Source organism: Polyodon spathula, chromosome 12 (assembly GCF_017654505.1).
Source record: "Polyodon spathula isolate WHYD16114869_AA chromosome 12, ASM1765450v1, whole genome shotgun sequence".
In the NCBI taxonomy this organism is placed as follows: Eukaryota; Metazoa; Chordata; class Actinopteri; order Acipenseriformes; family Polyodontidae; genus Polyodon; species Polyodon spathula.
The window spans coordinates 30,821,388-30,834,882 of NC_054545.1; the positions used below are offsets into that span (position 1 = coordinate 30,821,388).

Consider the following 13,495-nt stretch of genomic DNA (forward strand, 5'->3'; position numbering starts at 1 on the left):
TGGAGAACCTCCAATCCTTATTTATAGCAAACATTACATCATAGGAAATTTTCAGCATAATAACTTTGAAGTGTTGCTCATTTAACATAATAGGCTAAATATTTAGCAGCAACACTAAAATAAGAAATTCTTAGTTTTGTGCTAGTTAGAGATTTCTGTTTTTAAGTCGCGTGCTCATTGTGTTAAGTGAAAGCTAAAAGTTTAAAGTTTCAATACATTGTTATTCTTTCTAAATTATGTCTGTTTGAATAATACATTAGTATGAGTGATAAAGTAACACTTTATTCATCTTATTTGTCACAGTGGTGTTAAGCACAGTTCGGTTTTTCAGGTTTAAACTTTTTTTGGTTTTACCGAACACTGTTTGGACATCAAAAACAGCTGATAAAAAAAATGAACCAATCATAAGTTATCTTATAATGGCAGAATTATCCCTGGGACAAATCCACACAGCTACCGTATGTTACAGAAAGCCCACGTTGTATATTAAATAGAAAAACAACATAATATGTAATTTTATTTACCTTTTTCTATTTTTTTCAATGTGTGTGACATTTATTTATTTTATATATGAGGGAAAGGAGGATGGTTGCAGTGTGAGAAGACCTTGACCTTCGTGCCCCATGCCCCCCAATCTCTATCCAGGGCATCTGCTCCCCTGTTCACCAGTCTGTTAGGCTAGTGACCCCGTCCCACTGTGCTGTCGCGCTGATTTCAAAGAGTTCTAAGGACCTCTTCAAAGCACAATGCCAGCCACTATGGAGTTTGAAGTGCAAATTATTCTACTTGGCATTCTTTGGCTATTAGCAGTGTCACTGTGCAGTGCAGACTGCTGTAGGGAAACAAACATTGCCTCTTGGTATAGAAAAGATAGGTATGCTTTATTCCTTGTGCTGTTTTTTAAATCTCTTGAGGTTAAATTTAGGTCTGGGTGGAGGCTCGGTACAGTCCTTCCTTTCTGGGACTCCATGTACCCAGTTCACATATTATGTGGTCCTTGAATCCAGGTTCTCCTGGCCCACAATCTACATCTTCATAGACCAGCTCAACTGGGGTATGCAGTTTTGTGTGTGTGTGTGAGTAAAAAAGAAAATATTGAATACCTACCTATTGCTTTCAGTTTATAACTTGTTATGGCTTGCAGTTCTTGGTTTTGTGCTTTTTTTGCGCTTGTTATGCAAGTCTCAATTGTGTTTTACATGGATTTAGGGAAATGCTTATCATAAGAGATGCTGATTGAATTTGAAAGAAATCCCACACACTCTCAAGGGTTGTCAGCATGCAGAAGGTCAAACCTGCAATGTGGGCAAATCCAAAAATACACCCAACTTCACTAAAATTGCTCTTGAAAAACATTTGTTTTTGTTAACTGGCAACTTGTGGATTTAACAGTGATCTATGTCGCTTTGCAGGATGACAGATCTTATTTTTGGGGGGGTTTCTAACACAATATCCAATTTTGACATGTGGGAGAAGCGCATGAGAGTGTGGTAAGCCTTGCAACGGATATCCTGGGTGGTACTTTTTAATTTTTTACTGTGTATCTGTGGCTAGCAACTGTATCTGATAAAAGATGTCATTTTCAGACTTGGGCGTATGTCACAATGATGATATTCTTGTATCCTAGGACTACTTGATATGGTTAGAAATTTACACTTGAAATGCCAAACCAGAAAGTGCATGTTGTACAGTTTACGAAAGAGATTAGATATTACAATGCATTCCTCTTGTTACTATCGGATAAGTATATATGCTCATGTGGTAGTCGGATTATATATCTACAATTTAAACTATATTGTAAGTGCAATGTGTGCAAAATACACTATATAAACATAAATTAAACATCTGATGTCTCATGTTCTATAGGATTCTTCCACAATTGTTTTAAGTCTGAAATCTTTTAATGATAGATACTTTATTTCTGCTGAACTCTTATTCCCCCCCCCCCCCCCCCCCCCCCCCCCCCCCCCCCCCCCCCCCCCACCCCCCATCCCCCCCCCCCCCCTGCCCCCCCCCCCCCAATTAGTTACTCTGCTCTGTACCTATTAATTAAATCCTGTTTCTGTTAAAAAGACACTGTCATTTTCCTGCATGAAATTTCACAACTCATTTTCCAGCTTTAAAGCCACATTTGGCTTCCTCCTGAAGTTATCTGCACTACACAGCCTTATAGGGAGCTCTTAGCAGTAGTAGTGAACGGTCACACAGCTTCTTATTAGCCAGACTTTGTTAGCAGGAATATTGGGTAAAAGCTAGTGTTCCAAAACAGAGTATGTGTCGTCTGAACACTACACAGAATATATGTGTTATTACAGTGCACTGTTTGTTTATTTCTAAGTCTCACAGTGGTAATTTATCCCTTAACCTCCAGTCATTTTTCAAGTAGTTGTTTTTTTCCAGTGACAAGCAACAATGATAAAATGTCATCAATCTCTTAGCCAGCTCCATCTCCCTTTTAGATTCTGTACAGAATAGTGGTGTCATGGTCAGTGATTTTAAAGGGACCAGTGTGCTGTATCGGAAACAGGCAATTTATGATGCTGGGGGGGGATACGTTTGAGAAATGTGTAGTAAGTAGTCAATTGTTTTACAGGAGACCACAAAGTGCTTTTCATAAAGTCAAAAGGGATTTTTAATAAAGTGATATTCCGTTTCATCAGACAAGCACACATACTATAACTTCTCTGTTGACTCAGCAATATTGGTATTGCTGCTATTTGCTAACCTTGCCTATGTGTTAACTGTCTGATGTATGAGGCTATGACGTCATGGGCTCCGAGAACCTTGTAAGAGCAATGCAACAAAGCCTGCGGTTGAGCAGAGAGCTAAATTGCAGAAGCCACAGCCCCGAGAGTTGTGTGGGTTGTTGGTTTGCATCGGATGAGTGCATATTAAATTCGTCATACTGGATGCATGTCCATGTATCAAACACAGGCAAACTAAAACGGTAATGGTAAGTTCTAGCAAGGCTGTGTGCATGACATGTGATTTGATTCGAGAATCCAGATAGCAGTTAGTTTCCATATGTTTTGCATGCAGCTGCTAAAAAGCTTAAAGATTGCATTGTTGCTGTTAAACTTAATCCCAGGCTTCTAATGGTGTGTGTTTATTTTTTTGTTTGTTTGTTTTTGTGATGATGTATACACATCAGTAGTGTACTGTAGTGTTTTATTCAAGGTACAGAAAGCTGTTTACCTTTTAACTTCATCAATAACCAAAGGTAATTCTTCTGGCACTCGTTTTGTATTGAATGCATTGAGATGTTAAAACAAGGTTTGTATAAAGTCCTTTTCTTTGTAAAATCAAAATCCTCTTTCATAAATGCATTTTTTCCAGAATTTGAAACATTACCCTAAATGCAACCTGACGATTGTCATTTAATTCCAATTCTAATGTGTAATGTACACATGCATCGCAATTCACAAATTTCTAGAATGTGCTCCTATTTTCTTATCATATACAAACATGCAACTCACAACGTTGCATACAATATGCTAGATATTAGAACCAAAGCTCTTGGTGCAATACGCTGAAAGTGTCAAACAAACAGTTAGTCTAGTGGAAGTTTGGTCACCAGGACATGTGGGGTTTCTGACTCGCTAGAGCGTGTCTGTGTCACTGAGTTTTGTTATTTTTGAAGAATACCAGGCTATATGATAATGTCAAATATTGTACACTAAAGCCCACAAAACCACTGGCAATCTTCAGATTTATTTTGAATGGAAATATTAGGTATGTGGATAACGGAAGGCTCTAATTTTCTAAGCAGTTTTGCTAAATTTCCTTTTACTCAATAAAATGTTAATGGCAGACAGTGATTGGTTTTCTGGTGCTTCAGTGGAATGTCACGTCTGAAAGAGCACAGAGGAATCGGCCCCAGCAGCTTTTATATGATCTGTTTTGAATTATTGTGTGTCTAGATTTGTGGTTGTGTGGCTGTGTGTTAATTCTAACATTTAACGAATGCTTCTCTGCACAAATACAGTGTAAGATGTTGTGTTTTGTGCATAGGTGCGTTTAACACACAGACATACCCAACCAGAAAAAGCATTCCCATTTATTGAAACATTGTATCAAGCAAAGATGTTTGTGCCCTATAATTTAAATACCTAGTCAGGATATTTTCTGTGTTTTTTTTCCCCACATTTTAAATTATATTTAATACTGTAGTAATAATGATCATTATTAGAATAGAAAGTTAAGTCACTGTATGTACATTTTTTTCCAGCTACATGTTGCACATCTGTTCTCCCATTCTACACACTTCCTTATCTATCTTTGGAGATCCTGCTTCACCCCACAGTGACCCCTGCTGGGCAGGAGGTCAGTGTAGCCACAGACTGTCTGCTGTGCCTGCTCATCAACCTGTAGGTCTAGTGAGCAAAGGATCTGAGAATTTCCTCCCTATAGGAGCTGATTGATTTAGACCACCCTGCCGTCACAGAGGAGTGAACAACACTCCTCTGGTCTGGTTCCAGTTAGGGGACTACATTATTTTATTAAGCAAGAAAACTTTTGATAACACAAAGCAGATTAAAAGCATGCTAGTGGGATTCTCCATGGTAAATATACCATTGGCTTTGAAAATATACCTCCTGGCTCTTTCAGAGCCATATGCATGTAATGTTAAGCAGTCTATACTAAAATAAATGTCTTGTCTTTCTGATAGCAACGTTAAGCCTAGACTGGTTTATTATAGGCCTACCTATGTAGATATGAGTTTGTAAGCTGATTGTGATATGGATTTTGGGTTCAGTTAGACAGCTTGGTTAGTCACAGTAATAGATTTGCTCAGGTTTTTCTCCTGTGCAAATTATTTTTTTAAATGTATTAATTCATGTTAATATGTTTAACTAGAGCATCAGTAATATTTACATTTAATCGCTTATTAGTTTTATGTTCTTCTGCGTGTGTGTGTATTTTAGAAAATATATAAATGTGTGACAGCATAGTCATGTTAAATCCTGTTCTGCTAGCTCTCCAGAACAATGCATTTCATTTCACGCCTGCAGATCTCTGACAGTAGTAGAGAGTGAAAGCAAGAACAAACGGATATCTGAAAGAGGTGAATGGAGAACCAACTGCATTGCACTAACAAACCTGTTTTGTGTTACTTACTCCTGGCTGTGTGCATTACAATATGAAAACTGGAGGCCTGTGCCAGTGGTTCCCAGTTTCAATCCATGTTTTTATTTCAGGACCGATGATTCGTACAGAAGTTATCCTAGATAATCCTAGCAGTGAATGGTTGAGCACCGAGCAGCATTAAAACTGTGTTTGCTTGGGGGTGATGGTGGTGTTCAAAATACATTTAATGTAGACAAAAGGCTTTAAATTGAGAAGAGGTTGATTTCTTACTGAATTCTCTACTCCTGTCAGTATCATAACTCATTTGAGTCCTTCCCAGCAGGGCCAATCAATGGAATCCCTCCGCCCCACGCATCCCCTGCTCGCTTCTTTGTCTTCTGTTGTGACGGATAACTCGAGTTCTCAGAAGGTAAATGCTTTCCACAGCAGCCAGGGACAATGGAGGTGTTCAACATTTAAAATACAAACCTTCTCTTTTAAGAGGGCATCTCCAAACTGCAGAAACATGTACATTTTATCATTTCAAAGGGCCTCAATAACAAGGCTCCTTTTTTATTTTCTTCGTTCAGGAAACCAGCATTCCCAGTAGACCTACTGTAATGTAACTAGTTTCGGCCAAGATAACATATCAACTTACAACTTACGTCTGTCAATTTGTTTTATAAGTACAGGGTTGGAAAATGCTTCATTCATATTTACAAGCTCTAATCTTTTTGGAATAGATGTTCTGATAGCATTAACGTCTGGTAGTTGACCGCATTGGTAAGTTACGCAACTGTACAGTGGCAACTACCACTGCGATGCCCTCTAATCTGGGTTTTATTGCGATTTACAACCAGTGCCTAGTTGTATAAAATGTTTTAGAATTTATAGTAGAGCAGCACAGGGAGGCAGAGATTGCAAAGGATTTACAGCTTCCGAGGGTAGGTTCTTCAGAGAGAATGCAACCATTTATTGCCTTATCTCTCATAAAATTATTGGGGGATGGTTCTTTTTTCTTTTGGGACATGGAATAAACTATTTGTTTGCTTTGCCTTTTTTTCTACAATTTATGTATACGATAAGCAAAATCAGTTCCACTACCTGTAGGCAAATCTTACTCCAATCTTGAATACTGGCAAATTCACCAACCTAATACACTATCTATACCTCAGTGTGTGTTTAAACAGCTTACAGCTTTTGTAAGGTGCTTGCATTGTATTAATAGTGCAGTTCATGCTGCTGCTAGGCTTCTGCAGATTTTGACTGGTAGTCTCTCCTGATGTTAACCCCATATGATGAGCGTGGATGGATGCATTTATAAGATAAATGCCTTAGATTTGGTAGTGCATTTCTGCCCTTTTCAGCAAGATTGTTCTGGGGCTGCTAGTTTGGTCACAAGAATGTTTACAAAAAAAACCTGTAAAAATTATTGGATCAAACTGCTGAGAAACACTGCATTCTATAAATGCAGATTCGAGTTTTATAGCCAAGCTTCTTTAACTGTTCAACCCTGTAACCTCCTGTATACTAACCTTTTTAATAAGGGTTCCCACAAACCAGTAAGGATCGCCCTCTGAGATAATAAGACAACTATGGGGAGGGCTGTAAGTGCTTTATTGGTTCCCTTAACACGACAACCACCACGGCAGTCATTTTGACGGTTTTCACTTTTAAAATTAAAATGTACTCTGCATGCGTGAAAGATACGCGGTTGTCTGTTCTTTGCTCTTCTTAAATACTGTGATGGTGTTTGGAAAAAATAAGTTTTATAATCCCCTCTACATAGAACCTCCAGAGCAGTCATTTTAACTGCTTTTTGCAATGCATGTTTTTATTTTGAATATAACCTACAATATTCTATTTTATATTTATATTTACAGCCTATTATCTCTGCTGGACCTGGCAGACATCTATTCTTTTGTTTTTTACAAGGAATGCACCAGGGAAAATATCAATAGGAAAGATTTCATCTTGAAGCTAGCCACAGAGCTTCGGCAGAAACATTTCAATCAGAAAACTGCAAAGCAGCAGGCTGCTGCAGCTCAGCCTGGTTTTTGTGCTGCACCGAGTGACACACACAAGAGAAAACATATGTTCCATTTTTACAGTTTTATATGTACATATCTGTTTACACACTAGTTTCATTTTGAAATGCTTATTTAACGTTTTTCATTTTTTTGAAGTAGTGCTTTTGTATGTGGTAAGTGAGAAAATAAACCCATTTACGTTTTTATTGTTAATTTTACATAGTGTGCTGGCTGTGCAGATGTTTGATATGATGTGCTTGAATAAAACTTGTATACGATAGTTTATCTTTTATTTTAATATTGTTGTTTAAAATGTAACGGTCATAATTACTGCCAGCTGCGGTTTTAGGTATGAGTATAACTGTGGTGGTTCTAGTCTTCAACCAATTCCTTTGGAAATCTTTCATTTCCGATTAATTGGAATAATGTGTTTTAAAATTACCTGTGTGAAACTTGCATTAGTTTATTTATTCTTAACCATTTTTTCCGCTTTTTGTTTTTCAGACACGGAATTATACCACCCCAATTTACTTAGAAATTAAGCGAGAGTGTTGCAGTGACCCTCGGAAGCTAGCTTCCTGCGAGGACCCCTTTGACGACCTGGTGACAGTAGACATGTGTCCGGATGTCCGCACAACTGTGCAGTACTGTCCCAGCAGCGGTGCCATCGGGACTCTGAGCGAGAGTGAAGAGGAAGAGGAGTCAAAGAGCGAGGCTGAGGAAGAACAGACCGTCTTTCAGAGAGACTGCACAGAACTGGATTTAAATCTTATTGAGGAAAACTGAACGCTCAGAGTACTCTCTGGAAAACAAAACAAAGTGGACTGACTAGGCCCCAAGCCTAGTTCTCAAATTGGTGGGGGTGGTGCTGTGTTTTCAGAAATACCGATGCAGGTAGCCATCAATACTGACCCAGTGGCTGAAAACATTCCATGGCTTGGCTGCCTTCTTTCTATTTCTGTCAATCACATTTTCTTTGTTTCTTTCACATCACTCTCTTTTTTTAAAATAATTTAAATTGTTTGCGAAGTGGAGAATTAGAACTTTTCTTAATTATTTATCATTATTTGAAGTACAAAAAGGCAACATTCAATTGAAGTTTGTTGAAAATGGCATGAAAGTAATCTGTCTGTTTTTGGTCTAATCTTTAATTTGTAATCTAACTCACTCGAAACCCCCTTTAAATAAGACTTGCCAATTGCTTAGATTGGATTTTGTCCCATTCTAGTTATGTTGTGAAATATATATATATATATTTTTTTTTAATAACTGCATCAAGCACAGGAACTACTTGCATATCTTCAGTCAAAATCTGAATCATTTAAAAACATTTGAGAGACTAGTCACAGAATGTGGCATGAAAATAACGGAGCTTTTTGTAATTGTTTTAACTGCTGCTGCTTCTCTTTTTGTATAAAATTAACAAACCTACAGATCTGCTCCCAAGCTTTTCTGGCCAGTGATATTCTTAGTATGGTTTTGAGCAGAGCAGTGAGCCTCCTCTTTAGAGTTCAGTGTCTTGGAGCCTCTTATTTTAGTGCTTTTTAACATTATGTTGAGTGTCACTGAATATAGAAGAGTTATTTTTTTTATGTAAATTTACTTAAATTGTGTTAATTTTTGCTTACGTAAGTCACATTTAAGAAGCAAACTGCTTGTTTTGAAGAATCAGGACCTCGGTCACAAGCAGTCTTGGTCCCAAACCTCAAGATAGAAATGCAGTAATCTTTTAAGTAACTACATTTAACACAACCCTGAGGTTCTGTTTAGTGGGTTAAAAAGATGGCTTATCAAAGTAGAGGCTCCCACATTTTAAAAGAGGAAACAGTGGATTGCCTTGCCTCTACACTGCTGCTGAGCGGTGACACCTTATAATATATTAAAAAGCTAGGATTGTGGTCCTATAAAGATGTACTCAATATGTAACACTGTTATAAACTAACTAAAACACATGTGCTATTGTGATTAAATAATGAAGTGTTGGTATGTACAAAGTGCATCCAGATCAGTCTTAATTGTAATAATTTGCAATTGAAGGCTGTGCACCCAATTTTCTGTCCTCAAAACAATCACAGAAAAACTATGTAGAGCAGGTAAACGAGATGTGCAAAGTACAGTGCGGACAGGAAGATGAAAAAAGATACATTTTGAATGTAAATGTTCATTTTGAGAACATTTCAGGAAGGCACCTGTGCCAGTACACTTTGGTTAAGCTCCTTTGTATTTCTATATAGCTCAGGTTACAGTCTTTTAAGCAGGTGGGGATATTCCTTCACCATTCTGCAGAGACTACAATTGTTAAGGAAAGTTTTTGTAGGTTTTAATTTTAGATATGAACTTTATACTACTGACCTGGAATTTATGGACTTTATGACTTGCAAAAAGTCATGTCTTATGATTTGGGTTCAGCAGTGTAACAACTTGTATTGGTTCACCTTCCTCTTTTGCAATGGCTAAAACACGTGTGTTGGGTTCTAGTGAGCGGCTCTGCACAAGAATAGAATATATCAAGTGCTAGCACTCTAACACAGACTCATTCTGTGGAATTTTCCAAACCCTGGTTGTTGAGTAGCTACATTTTAATGCTGGTTTTGGTTTGTAAAATTGCCTTGAGAAAAGGCCTCTGCTGTAGGTGGTCTTGTTTTTGTTAAACTTTTAAAGAGGTTCAATATTTCATGCTATTAAATCTTATCATGGAACTAGTCTACATTCCAACCCAGTTGCCTTAGGTGTACCAGGTTAAAAAGTTAATGGAAACATTACTGGCTTTTTTTACACAACTCATTAAAAGCCAGAGATTCTCCAATGCTGAATATCCTCTTTAGGAAACTGTGATACGGAGGTGATGTGGAGGGACTGTTTATGTAACTTTCTTGGTGTATTTGAACATAACGTTTCTGTAGCACTGCCTATTGTTGCAACGATAAACAATCTGTTTGTGTTTAACCGATTTTACAGGTTTAAAATGTACAACGTATCGTATCCGGGGCAAATTGAACTAAGGTGGGTGCCGATTAACAAAGATAACTGCGAGTCTGTGCTCTGCAAACAGGATGACAGTGTAATCTGGTCTAGTGGCATCTGTCATTTTAGATATCTGTTGAAACCTTAAGGAAACACCTGTGTAGCACTAGAATTATTGCTAACTTCTTGCGAATTAAAACATTAATGCACTGTGTTGGGGGAGATATATGTGTGTGTGTATATGTATGTGTGTGTATATATATATATATATATATATATATATATATATATATATATATATATATATATATATATATATATATATATACACATATATATATATATATATATATACATATATATATATATATATATATATATATATATATATATATATATATATATATATATATATATATATATATATGTGTGTATATATATATATATATATATATATATATATATATATATATATATATATATATATATGTATGTGTATATAGGAGAGGGAGAAATATCTCAAAAAAAGCTGCAATTTCATTCTGAAGGGCACAACTCATAGTACATTGGCCATTTGTTTGAACTTTTTTGTATGTGTAAATCCAGTTTGGAAAATTTAAAAGTGGACTGTTGGTCTGTCTTAGAAATGTTTTTTTTTTATTATTATTTTATGTGTTAAGATGGCGACATTCCTCTGTAACACAATATGTGTATAAATAAAGTTTATTAGAGATTAATTTTACAAGAAAAATGTGTTTTATGGACTCTTTTTTTCTAAATAAGAATAATTTTATGTTGTAAAAATTGTCTCAAATTTTTGCCTGTTTTTCTGCTAAAGGCTACAGGAATAATGGGCACTTCGAAGCAACTGGTAGTATATGCGTCATGAACCTCAAACCATTGTTTTTGGTCAGACAGTAGCAGTAGATTTACTGGTTGCCAGTGGGAGGTTTACAACCCTATAACACAGATTTCCATGGTACAAAGAACCATACCAAAACTGTTGACTGGACCCCCAACTGCAAAGGGAGGCATCCCTGCTGTCTTGACTCCTTTTCTAAGTACATGAACAATCTAATTTCATGGGTAGCACAGCACCAGCATAGCTCAGATCAGTCTCATAGCTAAATATTTTCTTTTAAGAGTTCGCACAGCTGAACTTTTAAACCCCTGATACCGCTCAAAAATGAAGTTAATGAGGCAAGCGTTTATCTTATCACAACAGAAGAGGGGACTCATAACGACAGTTCCACCTGCAGATGGCTCTGAGAGCCGTCAGACTGTATCAAGACACACTAGGGGCTCTGTGCTAAGTTAACACCTTTTTATCTGTTAAAGCTTCAAATAAATAACTGAACATTGTTGTCTTCAGTGAAAGCCAGCAAATACTTTTTCAACCTGAAACACTGCTGTACTACAAACATTGATTGGCTCTGTGGTTTATTTCAATATTCTATTTTAATTTTCTCCTAATTGATGTCTTCCACTCCACGTTCACCCATTTCTGAACCACCACAGCCATGTAAAGCATCTTTTCTAAACGCCAGAAGGCTGTCGGGACCATTGTTGATTAAATTAAGGGGTTAACTTTTAAAACCAATTGAAGTTAAGTGATTTGATTACTGCTTTGCTCTTTCCAAGTAATAATCCATCAGCATTATTTCTTAGCTGAAACACCTTGTATTTATCTACAGTCTACAGTTTGAATAATGTTGATGCCATTATCTGATGTCCTTTTCAATAACACATATACTCGATTCCTGATGATGTCTTTTATTGATTGTTATTTGAATTCCACTGTTTGCTCTTGTCTCCACATTAGCTCTATTGATTCAATTAACTTAAAATTCCATCCAGCTAATAGATTCATTGAATTGTTACTTTAATGTCACAGAGGGATCTGTCTGAAATGTGGCATTGGCAATCATGACAAACAAAATACCTAAGAACTTATTTGAAATAGGCTTGACTTCAACTTGTATAAAGATGAGCTTGTACCTTGTCACTCGTCGGGTGAAATGTACGTATGTTTGTCATGTAGTTAATTAGTGTATGGTAGTAAAAATAATATTTCATATGCAGTCTTTCAAAAGCATTACTGTTAATTTGCAGTCGTCTGGTTTTAAAAAACAAGTCATTAATTTGGTTAAAGTTTCTGTGACACACTGCAATACATAGAAAATGCAAGTCGTTTGTATGTGTAAAATTGCACAGATGTATGTAGGGAAACACACTATTGTAAAGGAATTGCCTCGTCATCCATTAAAGTAAAATGTATGTCTAAAGAGTATTAGGAGTCTCTGCTGGAGTAATCATACTGAACTTTAGCTGGTAAGCAATTCAAGAGTAGCAAAATGCAGATGATATAGGGCTAGTTTGACAGACTCCAGTTAGCACTAATTTTGGACTACCTTACCTAAAGAAGCATTAGATTAGTGCGAATCAGGGTCTATGGAACCAGACAATATAGTTTAACATTCAGAATTAAGTATAGAGTGGACGGTTCTTACTGTGCCTGGTTTGGTATGTCAACTTCCCCACCACACAATGCAATATATTCATATTCTTGAAGTACCAAATAACCTTCTCGAGGTAGTAAATACAGTTGGGAACAATCTTGTCTTTAGAGATCATCTATGGTAGAGAGAATTTTTTTCTTTAATCTCTAGAGACTGATCTTGGGAGACAGTCAAAATATTGTCCTCATTTGAGCTGCTACTAAAAAAAAACAAAACCAGAACAAAAGGGGCAGAGTGGGATAGAGGCAGGCTATGGTAAATGTTCAAGTTTTACAGGTTTTTTTTTTTTTATTAAGCTTGTTTACACAGGTGGTGGGTCAGTAAGAGCAGGTTAAGCTTTACTTTGCCATCCCTGCATAGGGGCTAGGATCTATAAAATAAAAAAAATGCTTTTGTTTTAAATGCTTGGGAAAGTTGTAACCTCATGTTAAAACAAAGTTTTTTCAGTTTAAATTTTAGCAGTAGAACTAAAACAGTATTTTGAAAACTACATTTGGAGAACATAAACAAACTGGACCACCAACAAGGTGCCCAGAAGGATATGCTATGGAAGAATGTTGTAAACACCTAGTTATGATATTGGAGCTTTAACTCCTGTGAACTAGGGTGACAGGAACCCAGCAACAGCTGGTAGATTTAATGTTTAATGCTGGATTTTTCAAATTAAAAGGGGAGGATCGACAGGTACAAAATAAATAGGAGTCAGGAAATTAGTTTTAAAGCCTTAAAAACAAAGATCCTGGAGTCTGTAGTTACAGTTAAGATATGTACACTGACACAACAGGTCCTTTGTGCGTTTGTGTGTGGCGGTGGGGTTTAGTATCCTCAGTGTTCACAAACTTATGATTCTAGATAGCTACGTGCAACACTGAGGCTGCACCTTTGCTACGGGCAAAACAACGCTGGATAAAAATC

At 36.7% G+C, this 13,495-nt stretch overlaps 1 protein-coding gene across 3 annotated transcripts in view; it reads left to right on the plus strand.

The window, feature by feature from the left end:
* Positions 1 to 13,495, plus strand: part of LOC121324380 (protein FAM53C-like) — a 29,621-nt gene that overhangs the window by 15,047 nt on the left and 1,079 nt on the right. For 2 of the 3 annotated variants that reach the window (XM_041266142.1, XM_041266141.1), the window contains exon 5: positions 7,602 to 10,309. The exons of the other annotated variant lie outside the window; for it this stretch is intronic. In XM_041266142.1, the coding sequence (XP_041122076.1) occupies positions 7,602 to 7,883 (282 nt within the window). In that variant the 3' untranslated portion in view covers positions 7,884 to 10,309. Of the gene's footprint in view, positions 1 to 7,601; positions 10,310 to 13,495 lie in introns of those variants that run through there. 3 annotated transcript variants of the gene reach the window in all.